The following is a 13,655-nucleotide window of genomic DNA, read 5'->3' on the forward strand; positions in this document are numbered from 1 at the left end:
TTTTCCTTTGAGTTCAGCATGTTTTTAGCATAACAATAACATCTTTGTTCTGTGTACCTTCCGTTCATCCTATTTCCAATTCTGAAACGCAAATCAAAAAATAAAATGAGGGCTGTTTTTCGATTTTTATTATATATGGCAGATTTTAAAACAAACGGAAAAGGGTTGATTTTCATTAAAATATTGCCATAAAATTGGATTTTCCTTTTATGGATTTTAATTTTTCCAGATAAACACAAAAATCGAATATATGTTCATCCAAAATGCAAAAATGCGTGGTTATCTGTGTGATGACAAATTGAACCGGAAGCAGTATTTTAGTTTTTCCTTTGCGTTTAGCATGTTTTTAACATTACAGTAACATCTTTGTTCAGCAGGCGTCCTATGGTCATTTAAAAAAAGTGTCATTAAATAGCTGTCCAACTTTTGTTTCAGAAATGAAAATAGAAAAAATGGCCCGGAATTAGTTTTTTGATTTGCATTTAAGAATTGGAAATAGAATGAATGGAAGGTACACGGACATACAATACTGCTTCCGGTTCAATTTGTCATCACACATGTAAACACGCATTTTAGAATTTTGGATAAACATATATTAGATTTTTGTGTTTATAAGGAAAACGGCACAAAATCCAATTTGATGGCAATATTTGAATGAAAATCAACCCTTTTTTGTTCGTTTTAAAATCTGCCATACATAATAAAAATCGAAAAACGGCTCTAACTTTATTTTTTGATTAGCGTTTCAGAATTGGTAATAGAATAAACAGAAGGTACACGGACCATTTTAGCTTTTCCTTTGCGTTTAGCACGTTTTTATCACAACGATAACATCTTTGTTCCGTGTACCTTCCTTCCGTTCAATCTATTTCCAATTCTGAAACACAATTAAAAAAATAAGAGGGACATTTTTCGATTTTTATTATATATGGCAGATTTGAAAACAAACAAAAAAGGGTTGATTTTCATTAAAATATTGCCATAAAATTGGATTTTGTGCGGTTTTCCTTTTATGGATTTTTATTTTTCCAGATAAACACAAAAATCAAATATATGTTCATCCAAAATGCAAAAATGCGTGTTTATCTGTGTGATGACAAATTGAACCTGAAGCAGTATTTTAGCTTTTCCTTTGCGTTTAGCATGTTTTTAGCTTAATGCTACCATCTTTGTTCAGCAGGCGTCCTATTGTCATTTCAAAAAAGGGTCATTAAATAGTTGTCCAACTTTTGTTTCAGAAATTAAAATAGAAAAAACGGCCCGAAATTAGTTTTTTGATTTGCATTTAAGAATTGGAACTAGAATGAACGGAAGGTGCACGGACCTAAAATACTGCTTGCGGTGCAATTTGTCATCACACAGGTAAACACGCATTTTTGCATTTTGGATAAACATATATTAGATTTTTGTGTTTATCTGGAAAAATAAAAATCCATAAAAGGAAAACAGCATAAAATCCAACTTGATGGCAATATTTTAATGAAAATCAACCCTTTTTTGTTCGTTTTAAAATCTGCCATATACAATAAAAATCAAAAAACGGCTCTAAATGTATTTTTTGATTTGCGTTTCAGAATTGGAAATAGAATAAGCAGAAGGTACACGGACCATTTTAGCTTTTCCTTTGCATTTAGCATGTTTTTAGCATAACAATAATTTCTTTGTTCAGCAGGCGTCCTATTGTCATTTAAAAAAAAGTGTCATTAAATAGTTGTCCAACTTTTGTTTCAGAAATGAAAATAGAAAAAACGGCCCGGAATTAGTTTTTTGATTTGCATTTAAGAATTGGAAATAGAATGAACGGAAGGTACACAGACCTAAAATACGGCTTCCGGTTCAATTTGTCATCACACATATAAACACGAATATTTGAATTTTGGATGAACATATATTTGTTTTTTTGTGTTTATCTGGAAAAATAAAAATCCATAAAAGGAAAACGGCACAAAATCCAATTTGATGGCAATATTTTAATGAAAATCAACCCTTTTTTGTTCGTTTTAAAATCTGCCATATATAATAAAAATCGAAAAACGACTCTAACTTAATTTTTTGATTTGGGTTTCAGAATTGGAAATATAATAAACAGACGGTACACGGATCATTTTAGCTTTTCCTTTGAGTTTAGCATGTTTTTAGCATAGCGATAACATCTTTGTTCCGTGTACCTTCCGTTCATCCTATTTCCAATTCTGAAACGCAAATCAAAAAATAAAATGAGGGCTGTTTTTCGATTTTTATTATATATGGCAGATTTTAAAACAAACGAAAAAGGGTTGATTTTCATTAAAATATTGCCATCAAATTGGATTTTCCTTTTATGGATTTTAATTTTTCCAGATAAACACAAAAATCTAATATATGTTCATCCAAAATGCAAAAATGCGTGGTTATCTGTGTGATGACAAATTGAACCGGAAGCAGTATTTTAGTTTTTCCTTTGCATTTAGCATGTTTTTAACATTACAGTAACATCTTTGTTCAGCAGGAGTCCTATGGTCATTTAAAAAAAGTGTCATTAAATAGTTGTCCAACTTTTGTTTCAGAAATGAAAATAGAAAAAACGGCCCGGAATTAGTTTTTTGATTTGCATTTAAGAATTGGAAATAGAATGAATGGAAGGTACACGGACATACAATACTGCTTCCGGTTCAGTTTGTCATCACACATGTAAATACACATTTTTGAATTTTGGATAAACATATATTAGATTTTTGTGTTTATAAGGAAAACGGCACAAAATCCAAATTTGATGGCAATATTTGAATGAAAATCAACCCTTTTTTGTTCGTTTTAAAATCTGCCATACATAATAAAAATCGAAAAACGGCTCTAACTTTATTTTTTGATTAGCGTTTCAGAATTGGAAATAGAATAAACAGAAGGTACACGGACCATTTTAGCTTTTCCTTTGCGTTTAGCACGTTTTTATCACAACGATAACATCTTTGTTCCGTGTACCTTCCTTCCGTTCAATCTATTTCCAATTCTGAAACACAATTAAAAAAATAAAAGGAGGGACATTTTTCGATTTTTATTATATATGGCAGATTTGAAAACAAACAAAAAAGGGTTGATTTTCATTAAAATATTGCCATAAAATAGGATTTTGTGCGGTTTTTCTTTTATGGATTTTAATTTTTCCAGATAAACACAAAAATCTAATATATGTTCATCCAAAATGCAAAAATGCGTGGTTATCTGTGTGATGACAAATTGAACCTGAAGCAGTATTTTAGCTTTTCCTTTGCGTTTAGCATGTTTTTAGCTTAATGCTAACATCTTTGTTCAGCAGGAGTCCTATTGTCATTTCAAAAAAGTGTCATTAAATAGTTGTCCAACTTTTGTTTCAGAAAATAAAATGGAAAAAACGGCCCGAAATTTGTTTTTTGATTTGCATTTAAGAATTGGAAATAGAATGAACGGAAGGTGCACGGACCTAAAATACTGCTTGTGGTGCAATTTGTCATCACAGATAAACACGCATTTTTGCATTTTGGATGAACATATATTCGATTTTTGTGTTTATCTGGAAAAATAAAAATCCATAAAAGGAAAACAGCACAAAATCCAATTTGATGGCAATATTTTAATGAAAATGAACCCTTTTTTGTTCGTTTTAAAATCTGCCATATACAATAAAAATCAAAAAACGGCTCGAAATGTATTTTTTGATTTGCGTTTCAGAATTGGAAATAGAATAAACAGAAGGTACACGGGCCTTTTTAGCTTTTCCTTTGCATTTAGCATGTTTTTAGCATAACGATAACTTCTTTGTTCAGCAGGCGTCCTATTGTCATTTCAAAAAAGTGTCATTAAATAGTTGTCCAACTTTTGTTTCAGAAATGAAAATAGAAAAAACGGCCCGGAATTAGTTTTTTGATTTGCATTTAAGAATTGGAAATAGAACGAATGGAAGGTACACAGACCTAAAATACGGCTTCCGGTTCAATTTGTCATCACACATATAAACACGAATATTTGAATTTTGGATGAACATATATTTGTTTTTTGTGTTTATCTGGAAAAATAAACATCCATAAAACGAAAACGGTACAAAATTTGATGGCAATATTTCAATGAAAATCAACCCTTTTTTGTTCGTTTTAAAATCTGCCATACATAATAAAAATCGAAAAACGGCTCTAACTTTATTTTTTGATTAGCGTTTCAGAATTGGAAATAGAATAAACAGAAGGTACACGGACCATTTTAGCTTTTCCTTTGCATTTAGCATGTTTTTAGCATAACGATAACTTCATTGGTCCGTGTACCTTCCTTCCGTTCACTCTATTTCCAAATCTGAAACGCAAATCAAAAAATAAAATGAGACGTTCGATTTTTATTACATATGGCAGATTTTAAAACAAACAAAAAAGGGTTGATTTTCATTATGTGCTGTTTTCCTTTTATGGATTTTTATTTTTCCAGACAAACACAAAAATCTAATATATGTTCATCAAAAATGCGTGTTTATCTGTGTGATGACAAATTGAACCGGAAGCAGTATTTTAGCTTTTCCTTTGCGTTTAGCATGTTTTTAGCATAACGCTAACATCTTTGATCAGCAGGCGTTGTTTTAAAAAAGTGTCATTAAAAAGTTGTCTTTTGTTTCAGAAATGAAAAAATAAAAAAATTGGCCCAAAGTTTGTTTTTTGATTTGCATTTAAGAATTCAAAATAGAATGGACGGAAAGTACACGGACCGTACACGGACCCGTTTGCCTGCTTGATAGAAAACCAACAAAATGTGTCACTTTCCATGTCTTTGGACATTAAAAAAACAGAAGGGAACTCTTGTTTTAACGACACCCTTCTTCCTCACAGACGAGGATACTGAAGAGAGACACTGCCATGTGCAGTCCAAACATTGAATGGGGAATAAATAGCGAGAACAGTTAATACAGGGGTGTCCAATCTTTTTCCAATGAGGGCCGCACACGGAAATATGAAAGCATGTGGGGGCCATTTTGATATTTTCCATTTTCAAACCATAACAAAATATATGCATTTTTTATTTATTTTACCTTTAGGGGTCCCGGGGACCATAAAGGGTCTCAGTCATTAAAATGTTAAAAATAAGTCAGATTATTATTTTTTTTCAATTATTTAACACTTACAGTAAATCTCTATATCAACTTCAAGTTGATATAAAGTAATACAAATTAAAAAAAAATGTTTTATGGCTTTTCTGTCAAAAACAACTTAGTTTTTTTTATAGTAAAACTGAAATATGCAGTATTTAGTAATTAGAGCCCTAAAATATCAATAATGCAGGACACCATTGATTTTAATTCTTTCATATTTTTGAGTAATCACAGTGAAAAGATAAATAAAAAATCACTAAAAATATTTGTGATCCAAAAGGTGCATTTATATTAGGTTTTTCTTTTACTTTCAACACTTAAGTTACGAGATCAACTTCAGATATATCTGTCGATTTTATGCTGGAACTATTATTTTTGTTTGTTTTATGCGCTTTTGTCAAAGAAAACTTTGATGTTTTTATACGGCTACTACACAATATATGCAATATTTACCTCATAAAACATTTTAAAGTGAAATATTTGAATTAATTGGAGCCCTGAAAAGAATTCATTATAACATGGATTTTTTTTTTAATTTTTTTTTTTGTTTGAGCAATGGCAAAAAAAGAAAAATGAAGAAAGACAAAAGAGAAAAAAAACAGCCTGCATGGCAGCTTTTGTGTCAACATTGCAACTTTTTCTCGTTAGATTTCACCTCATTCCACTTTTTTTAATGTTCTTTTTTATTTTTACAATAGTATTTCCAGAATGTGTGGCGGGCCGGTAAACAATTAGCTGCGGGCCGCAAATGGTCCCCGGGCCGCACATTAGACACCCCTGAGTTAATACATTCGGATAACGGACAATGGTTAACGATTGATTTTCTGTTTTTTTTATCATCAAACCAAAGAAAAGGTAAAAATGTATTTTTATGTTGAATCATTTTTCTATTCCACACGAAAGACATATTACCGCGACGTACACAAACCGCAGATGACCATTATGAAACACCAACTCCGCATCAGTGCAGTTTCAATACAGCTAGCGAGTGTGCCGTACACTCACTGAGGCAATGACAAACAAGGCACCACTGTACACTACTATATATGTGGTAAAAACACACCTACTTTTAGATATCTACAGTAAATGTTGGACGTCCTCCATTTTGGTTCTCTGTTTACAGTGTGGCAATCACACAATTCATTGGCACGGTGTCGCTTCTTTATCACGTTGGTTATCGCCATCTCAAGATGGAGACGCAAATACAGCTGAACTAAACAGCGCCGTCTGGCGCAAAGGTGGCTCGTTAGGTGCAAACTTACCGCAGTGGAAGACCGCTTTCACGTCAAGACTCTCAGACAAGTACAAATCAGGCTTCCGTTTGAGGGCCTAAGAGGCAGACAAAGGCGTTATATGGGTTTGTCGTTTGCATCCGCGTGATGAGCTCCTTTAGAGTACTGCTTTTAAAACACCCGCTTAGCCTGGTAGTCAGGTCTGAGAGCAGCAGATCTGCCTACCAGGCTACGGTGCTGGACTATCCAAACTCATAAGAGAGATCCTTCAATGCAGAACTCAGCGGGTAAGACAAAGAAATTGCAACAAAATCAAAGTCTGAAATCATTGGAAACTTAAGTCAAATAAAGGCAATGGTGGTATTATGGTGGGCTTTTGCCACTTCAAACACTACTTGTCTGTGTTTTTGGTTGATTGGACTGAATATGCAACAGAAGTGTGCAGGTCATCAACATGTGCAGATAAAGAGAAACACAACTCATCTCATAATAATAAACTCAGTCAGGATGGAGGAGAGGAGAGAGAGGAGAGGAAGAGAAATGACGGTCAGATCTATCGCAAGATAGAAAACCATAAAATGAAGACAAAAAATGTATAGAAACAAGACAACTTGTCTGAAGAGATTAATATTAGTTGAATATTAATTTGTCTGGATCTGTCTGATTGGCTGTGGGCTGGAATGACTTGCAGTCACCTTACGACCACCCTGATAATAAACACTCATGTCAAACTCACATCATCTCATATGGCCTGTCAGTGCTGGAAATAATCAGCGTCAATAAAGTACCTTATTTTTTCTTACTAAATGTATTCGTTCTTTCCGTTTTGACAGAAAAAAAAAATGTACTGCATAAAATTGAATATTTTTTTAACTTTAATATTATCCAATATTGCAACAAATATATTGATTAATTGATTGATATATTTTTATTTCAAATATGCATAAAAACAAGAGCAAGCCTGATCCAATACAGTGCATTAGCCTTAACAGCCATTATAACAAAATGAAAACAATGGAGAATAAAAAACGAAAACAAATGAGCATTGGACTTTCTTTTTCTTTTCTTTTCTTTTTTTTACATATTTGAAAAGGAGTGAGAAGAAGTTTACACTTATTTAATCCCACCCCTTTTCTTTAAATCATAAATTACTCTATACACTACCGTTCAAAAGTTTGGGGTCACCCAAACAATTTTGTGGAATAGCCTTCATTTCTAAGAACAAGAATAGACTGTCGCGTTTCAGGTGAAAGTTCTCTTTTTCTGGCCATTTTGAGCGTTTAATTGACCCCACAAATGTGATGCTCCAGAAACTCAATCTGCTCAAAGGAAGGTCAGTTTTGTAGCTTCTGTAACGAGCTAAACTGTTTTCAGATGTGTGAACATGATTGCACAAGGGTTTTCTAATCATCAATTAGCCTTCTGAGCCAATGAGCAAACACATTGTACCATTAGAACACTGGAGTGATAGTTGCTGGAAATGGGCCTCTACACACCTATGTAGATATTGCACCAAAAACCAGACATTTGCAGCTAGAATAGTCATTTACCACATTAGCAATATATAGAGTGTATTTCTTTAAAGTTAAGACAAGTTTAAAGTTATCTTCATTGAAAAATAAGGACATTTCAATGTGACCCCAAACTTTTGAACGGTAGTGTATATTATCATACTTTGCAAACATTGTCTTTGTTAAAATAATAAATACTTGAAATATCTGCTTGACTTATAATTTCAGCGCAATGTATCCATCAAATTGTACACACTAAAAATGCATAGATTTTTCAGTGTTTTTTTAAGGCATATATAACTGTATTTGCGGTTTTTTTTGCCACTGTTTTTTTAATGATAAAATTCGGTCAACTGAGCTGTTGTTTTTTTTACTGTAAAATCTATGGTTGTTTTTACAGTGTATTACTATACCGTACATGGAAAAATGGTACAACATTTATTTACTATAAAAAAAACTGGCAGCTCTGTTGCCAGCATTAAAAAAATACTGTGGTGCTGTTTTTCCCCATTTACAGCAAGGGGTTGTAAAAAACTCCATCAATTTTACAGTAAAAGCTTGGCGACTAAGCTGCCAGCCTTTTCTCGAACCCCACCTAAAAAAATAGATGTGGGACTGTTTTTCCACTTAGTAAAAAACCATTTTACTGTACTAATAGTAAAAACATTTATTACTGCAAAATCTACAGTTTTTTTCACGGTATACATAAAAACATAATATTCAAATGCATAGGCAGATTCATAAATTTCTCGCTGTTAAAAGCGGTCTTCTGAGGGCAGCCATAACTGCAATGAGTTTGACACCCCTGCTCCAAAGCATCAAACATTTTACTGTGCGATTCACTTTTGAAAAAGTGGCTTTTAATGCGATGCATAATATCGACAATGGTATTTTACAGTTTTATGCAACGTTCAAACCATATCCCTCTTTACCGCAGATGACTTTTGATTTATGTGTTCATTGTGAGTCTTAAATGTTCAGTTTAGATTCCTTTGTGTGTCTCAGTTTCTGTTTTTTTTTGCTTCTCCACTCTGGCAGCGCCCCGGGCTGATGTAACAGTTGGTTGGGGGGCGCATAATAAATGAAAATAACATAACATAACATCCCTGCTTAACTGTTATGAACAGTTCCAAGTTATTGTTTAGTGGAGACCCTAAACACTGTTGAAATGAATGCTTTAATGTGGATTAAGTCATCATTATTAATGTAATTAGCGCAAATATGCAGATGATGCGGTAGTGACAGAAGCAAACAAGTCTCAGTATGGACGCACGATGGCCCTCTTTGATTCCATCTGTTTTTGTTCTTTTTCAAACTCCATTGCACAGTGCACCAATATTCCAGGTACACTTGAGACCGCGCGCCAGACAGGAACTTCCTTCATGAAGTCAGTAGACAAGTCAGAGGAGACGACATTTCCCAGCATGCTTTTTTGTAGTTGCAATTATAACTTCTGACTGTGTTATTGGACATATTATTATGTTGTATTTCTTACAACCTGGGTCTTTTTAGCCGTGTACAGTTTAATTATTGCTACTTTTGGTGGTAGATAAGATACTTAAATAATCCCCTTCGGGAGTGTCATAGATTGCACAGTTAGAAATATCCAAAGAATGATAATACACAATAAAGACCAGGCTAAGATAAAGATAAAAAGTAATTAGGCACCCTTAGGAAGAATGGTTAGTGCAATGCGTCCTATTAATACCAGCGTGGCCTCCATTGCAATTGCAATCTAATGGTGTACAGTGTTTCCCATAAACTGCCAAGATACCTGTGGCGGTGGGGGCGTGGCTATGGGCGTGGTCACCGTGACATCGAGTAATTTGCATAATTTACTACAATGATTTGATTTTCTCTAAAAAGGCTAAAAAAATGTATACTTACTAATTAATAACAACAGTTTTGTTTTAAACGTCCATCCATCCATCCATTTTACAATATAATTACAACACTTTATGTACATATTTATATACAGATTTCAACAATAAGTTATTCACTGAAATATATTTATTAATTGTGGTTCTTACAAAAAATATATCTTATAAAATATAAAAGCTAAAATGTCTCAAAGCTCTGCCCCTTTAATTAGTGCATACTAAATAATTTAACTTTAGCCTGCTACTACAACCATATTTTTTACCAGCAACATAAAGTGAAACAGAGGCAGAGGTGTCCTGCCACAGTCAGTAACAAATAAACAGAAAACAGTAGTGGTGGTAGATAGACACAGAGCTTCATCAAACATCTGATCCACTGAACAAAGAGCTCCAAAAATCTTGAACTTTAGACTGCCATCAGTTTTACTCCCTACACTTAACCATGTGTTTCCTACTGCCTGCAGACTTTGCACCCTTTGTTATATACACATGTTGTGTTTGTAATATAAATACATTTAATAAAGTCAAATACAAATAAGGCAACAAGAGAAGTATCCTTCACTTCTCTTTTGTAAAGTAAATCTGAACAGCCGATATGGGCATCTACATCAACTATATGATTTGCCTGAGAAGCTGGAGAGGACAAAAAAAATAAAATAATAATAATAATTTTTTATTTTTTTTAAAATTTGTGGCGGACGTAATTCTTTTGTGGCGGGCCGCCACAAATAAATGGATGTGTAGGAAACCCTGGTGTAGATGTATGAGATATATGCGAGAAATGCCGAGGTCAGATTGATCCCTTAATTGTAGAAGCTCGCCATGCAAGCCAGTTGCACGTTGATTTTTAAAACGGACCTGCGAGAGTTTGACATTTGTGGTATAGAATGTCAAAAATAGGAACTTTTATGGGTGTGTCCATTACAGTCGTCACACTTTGAATGTCTCGGCACATCATTTTTTTAAAGCCTATTTTACAAGTTTATGGCCCAAATAAAGTTTTATTGATGTATTATATGTGTTACAGTGCAGTATTTGTCTTATTTTCTATTAGTATTATGTTGTTTAAGCACGACTTCTGTTTCCGGGTTAAAGGTGGACTCTAATATGTAAACAACAAAGCGCTATCCCTGGCGCTACTCTATCTTTACCAAATACTCTCAAGCTGACCATCTATTGGCAGAACTACTTTTTGATGGACGTTACGGGCACCACCCGTACACCTTCACCTGTGTCTCATTTCCTGATGATTTTTCCATTATTGTTTATAGGTTGTGATTGGACAGCAGACGGGTGCCTAGGAGGAAAAGCTCAGAGGTGGAGCGAGAAGCTATCTCTTGCTCGCTCCAGCCCAGCTGCTCACCACGCTTTAGTAGCGACAATATCATTTGTGTTTTATTCCTTTGTTAAATAATATTTCCAAAGCGTCCAGCTTTTATGCTAGGTGTCCCTTTTAAACTAGACAATGGCACAGGGACCAGAACAATGGACTTCATCTTGAACTCCTGTCTCATCAATTTCCACATTGGCGGTCTTTGACTGGAGCAGTGTTGAATGACAACAGCGAGAAGTAGCATCGGACATTCGGTGGGCCACCTTTGGCTTACAGAGACGGCTATCAGTAGTTCGAGATGGACTTTCTTGATGCACTTCATTATAGACATCAATAACGCAGCTTTGGCTTGATCGATGTGCAATGACACGCATTGCTAAAACAGAATGCTAACATCGAAGCTAACTATCGTAGCTGTGAGTGTCAAGGTGACCCGGTTTTTGCAGAACAACATACCCCGGTGGTTTTACGTATGGAAACCCCCCCCAAAAAACCCAGGAAGTCAAGACGTATTTCCACGTTGTGGCCGTATTGTAGTGGCCGGGTGACTGTCATAGCAATGACTCTTGGAGGATACTCCGGGCTGTCTGTAAGTTCAGTAATGTACAACATAACAGACTTAAAGGGGAATTGCACTTTTTGGGGAATTTTGCCTATCATTCACATCACTATAAGGGACAAGAACACACATCTTTTATTTTAATTTATATATATACATATATATATATATATATATATATATATATATATATATATATATATATATATATATATATATATATATATATATGTATATATATAAAAATAAATAAATGATAAATGGGTTATACTTGTATAGCGCTTTTCTACCTTTAAGGTACTCAAAGCGCTTTGACAGTATTTCCACATTTACCCATTCACACACACATTCACACACTGATGGCGGGAGCTGCCATGCAAGGCGCTAACCAGCAGCCATCAGAGGCAAAGGGTGAAGTGTCTTGCCCAAGGACACAACGGACGTGACTAGGAAGGTAGAAGGTGGGAATTGATCCCCAGTAACCAGCAACACTCCGATTGCTGGCACAGCCACTCTACCAACTTCGCCACGCCGTCCCTATATATATATATATATATATATATATATATATATATATATATATATATATATATATATATATATATATATATATATATATATATATATATATATATATATATATATATAGCCTCATCTTTTAAGTGTTGTTTTACCATCTCTAGTTCAGTAATGTACAACAGAACAGACTTAAAGGGGAATCGCACTTTTTGGGGAATTTTGCCTATCATTCACATCACTATAAGGGACAAGAACACACATCTTTTATTTTAATTTATATATATACACACACGTGTATATATATATATATATATATATATATATATATATATATATATATATATATATATATATATATATATAGCCTCATCTTTTAAGTGTTGTTTTACCATCTCTGGTATCCTTAACAAAAAAAAAAAAAACAAACAAACAAAAAAAACAATAATATATATATATATATATATATATATATATATATATATATATATATATATATATATATATATATATATATATATATATATTTAATCTAGTAACAGACACGGTCATAACAATATGTAATGTGTACAATATTTACCGTATTTTGGTCATTTTATGCATTACTAGAATTTATATACTCAGCGCATTTATTTCCGTTTCCATAGCAAAGCATTTCCGACCTCCGGCAACAAATGTTTGTTCCTACTGCCGGAAACAAACCCGAGGGTGTTTTCTAATCATGGGAGACTTTATAACAGATAAGGAAAACTATTATTTTTGGACAAATGAGGATTCACAACCTTATCTTTTTGAAGCTGAATATACGGAGGATGAACTACTGCTTCTAGAAGAGAGTACTAGAGTGTGAGATGTTGAAGCAGATGGAAGACCGGGGAGTGAGGTCGACGTGACTTAAAGCTGTAAATGTGGAACTTGGAGCCAGGCTATGCAGACATAAATGGAGTGCTTACCCAAACTAAACCCCCCAAAAGTGTTACCTGGACCAAACGCACAACTGTCCATCGAGTGAGTCACTACACTATTAATCACGATACATGGAGCACATCATGCTTATCATTACAACTACAGTACATATATTGTACATGTACAAACAAAACATGAAATGTGGGCTAATACTTTACAGTTACTGTAATTTGATTGTTCATGTTTTTCAGTCAGTACAGACTGTTGTTCTATCGCATTGTGTTGTGCATTATAAACTCAAAAGCGATTCAGCTGGCAGTTGCTGCAGTCTGGTTACTATAACTGTTAGAGAATGTAAATAAAGTATTGTTGGTGGTTTTTTGATGGATTTTTAAAGCAATTTAGAGGCAGAATGGATTGCTCCCATTAGCTGCACTGTTAGCCACCTAAAACAAGCCGATTTTTACAAATTAGAACGCAAAACACCCCCAAAACTTATTGTCTACTTGTCTCTCATAAGGATTGTGAATGATAGGCAAAATTCCCCAAAAAGTGCAGTTCCCCTTTAAGGAAGAAACAAGTGTAAAGGTGACTATATGAGCCTAATTTTGTGTTTAGAGAGTTTTAATATA

The 13,655-nt window shown here is 33.9% G+C and overlaps 1 protein-coding gene across 1 annotated transcript in view; it reads right to left on the reverse strand.

The window, feature by feature from the left end:
- The window catches only part of LOC133644758 (importin-13-like), a 90,327-nt gene that overhangs the window by 8,331 nt on the left and 68,341 nt on the right, over positions 1-13,655 (reverse strand). The window contains exon 19 of the mRNA XM_062039482.1: positions 6,349-6,415. Within this exon, the coding sequence (XP_061895466.1) occupies positions 6,349-6,415 (67 nt within the window). The remainder of the gene's footprint in view (positions 1-6,348; positions 6,416-13,655) is intronic.

Source organism: Entelurus aequoreus, linkage group LG27, assembly GCF_033978785.1.
Source record: "Entelurus aequoreus isolate RoL-2023_Sb linkage group LG27, RoL_Eaeq_v1.1, whole genome shotgun sequence".
NCBI lineage: Eukaryota > Metazoa > Chordata > Actinopteri > Syngnathiformes > Syngnathidae > Entelurus > Entelurus aequoreus.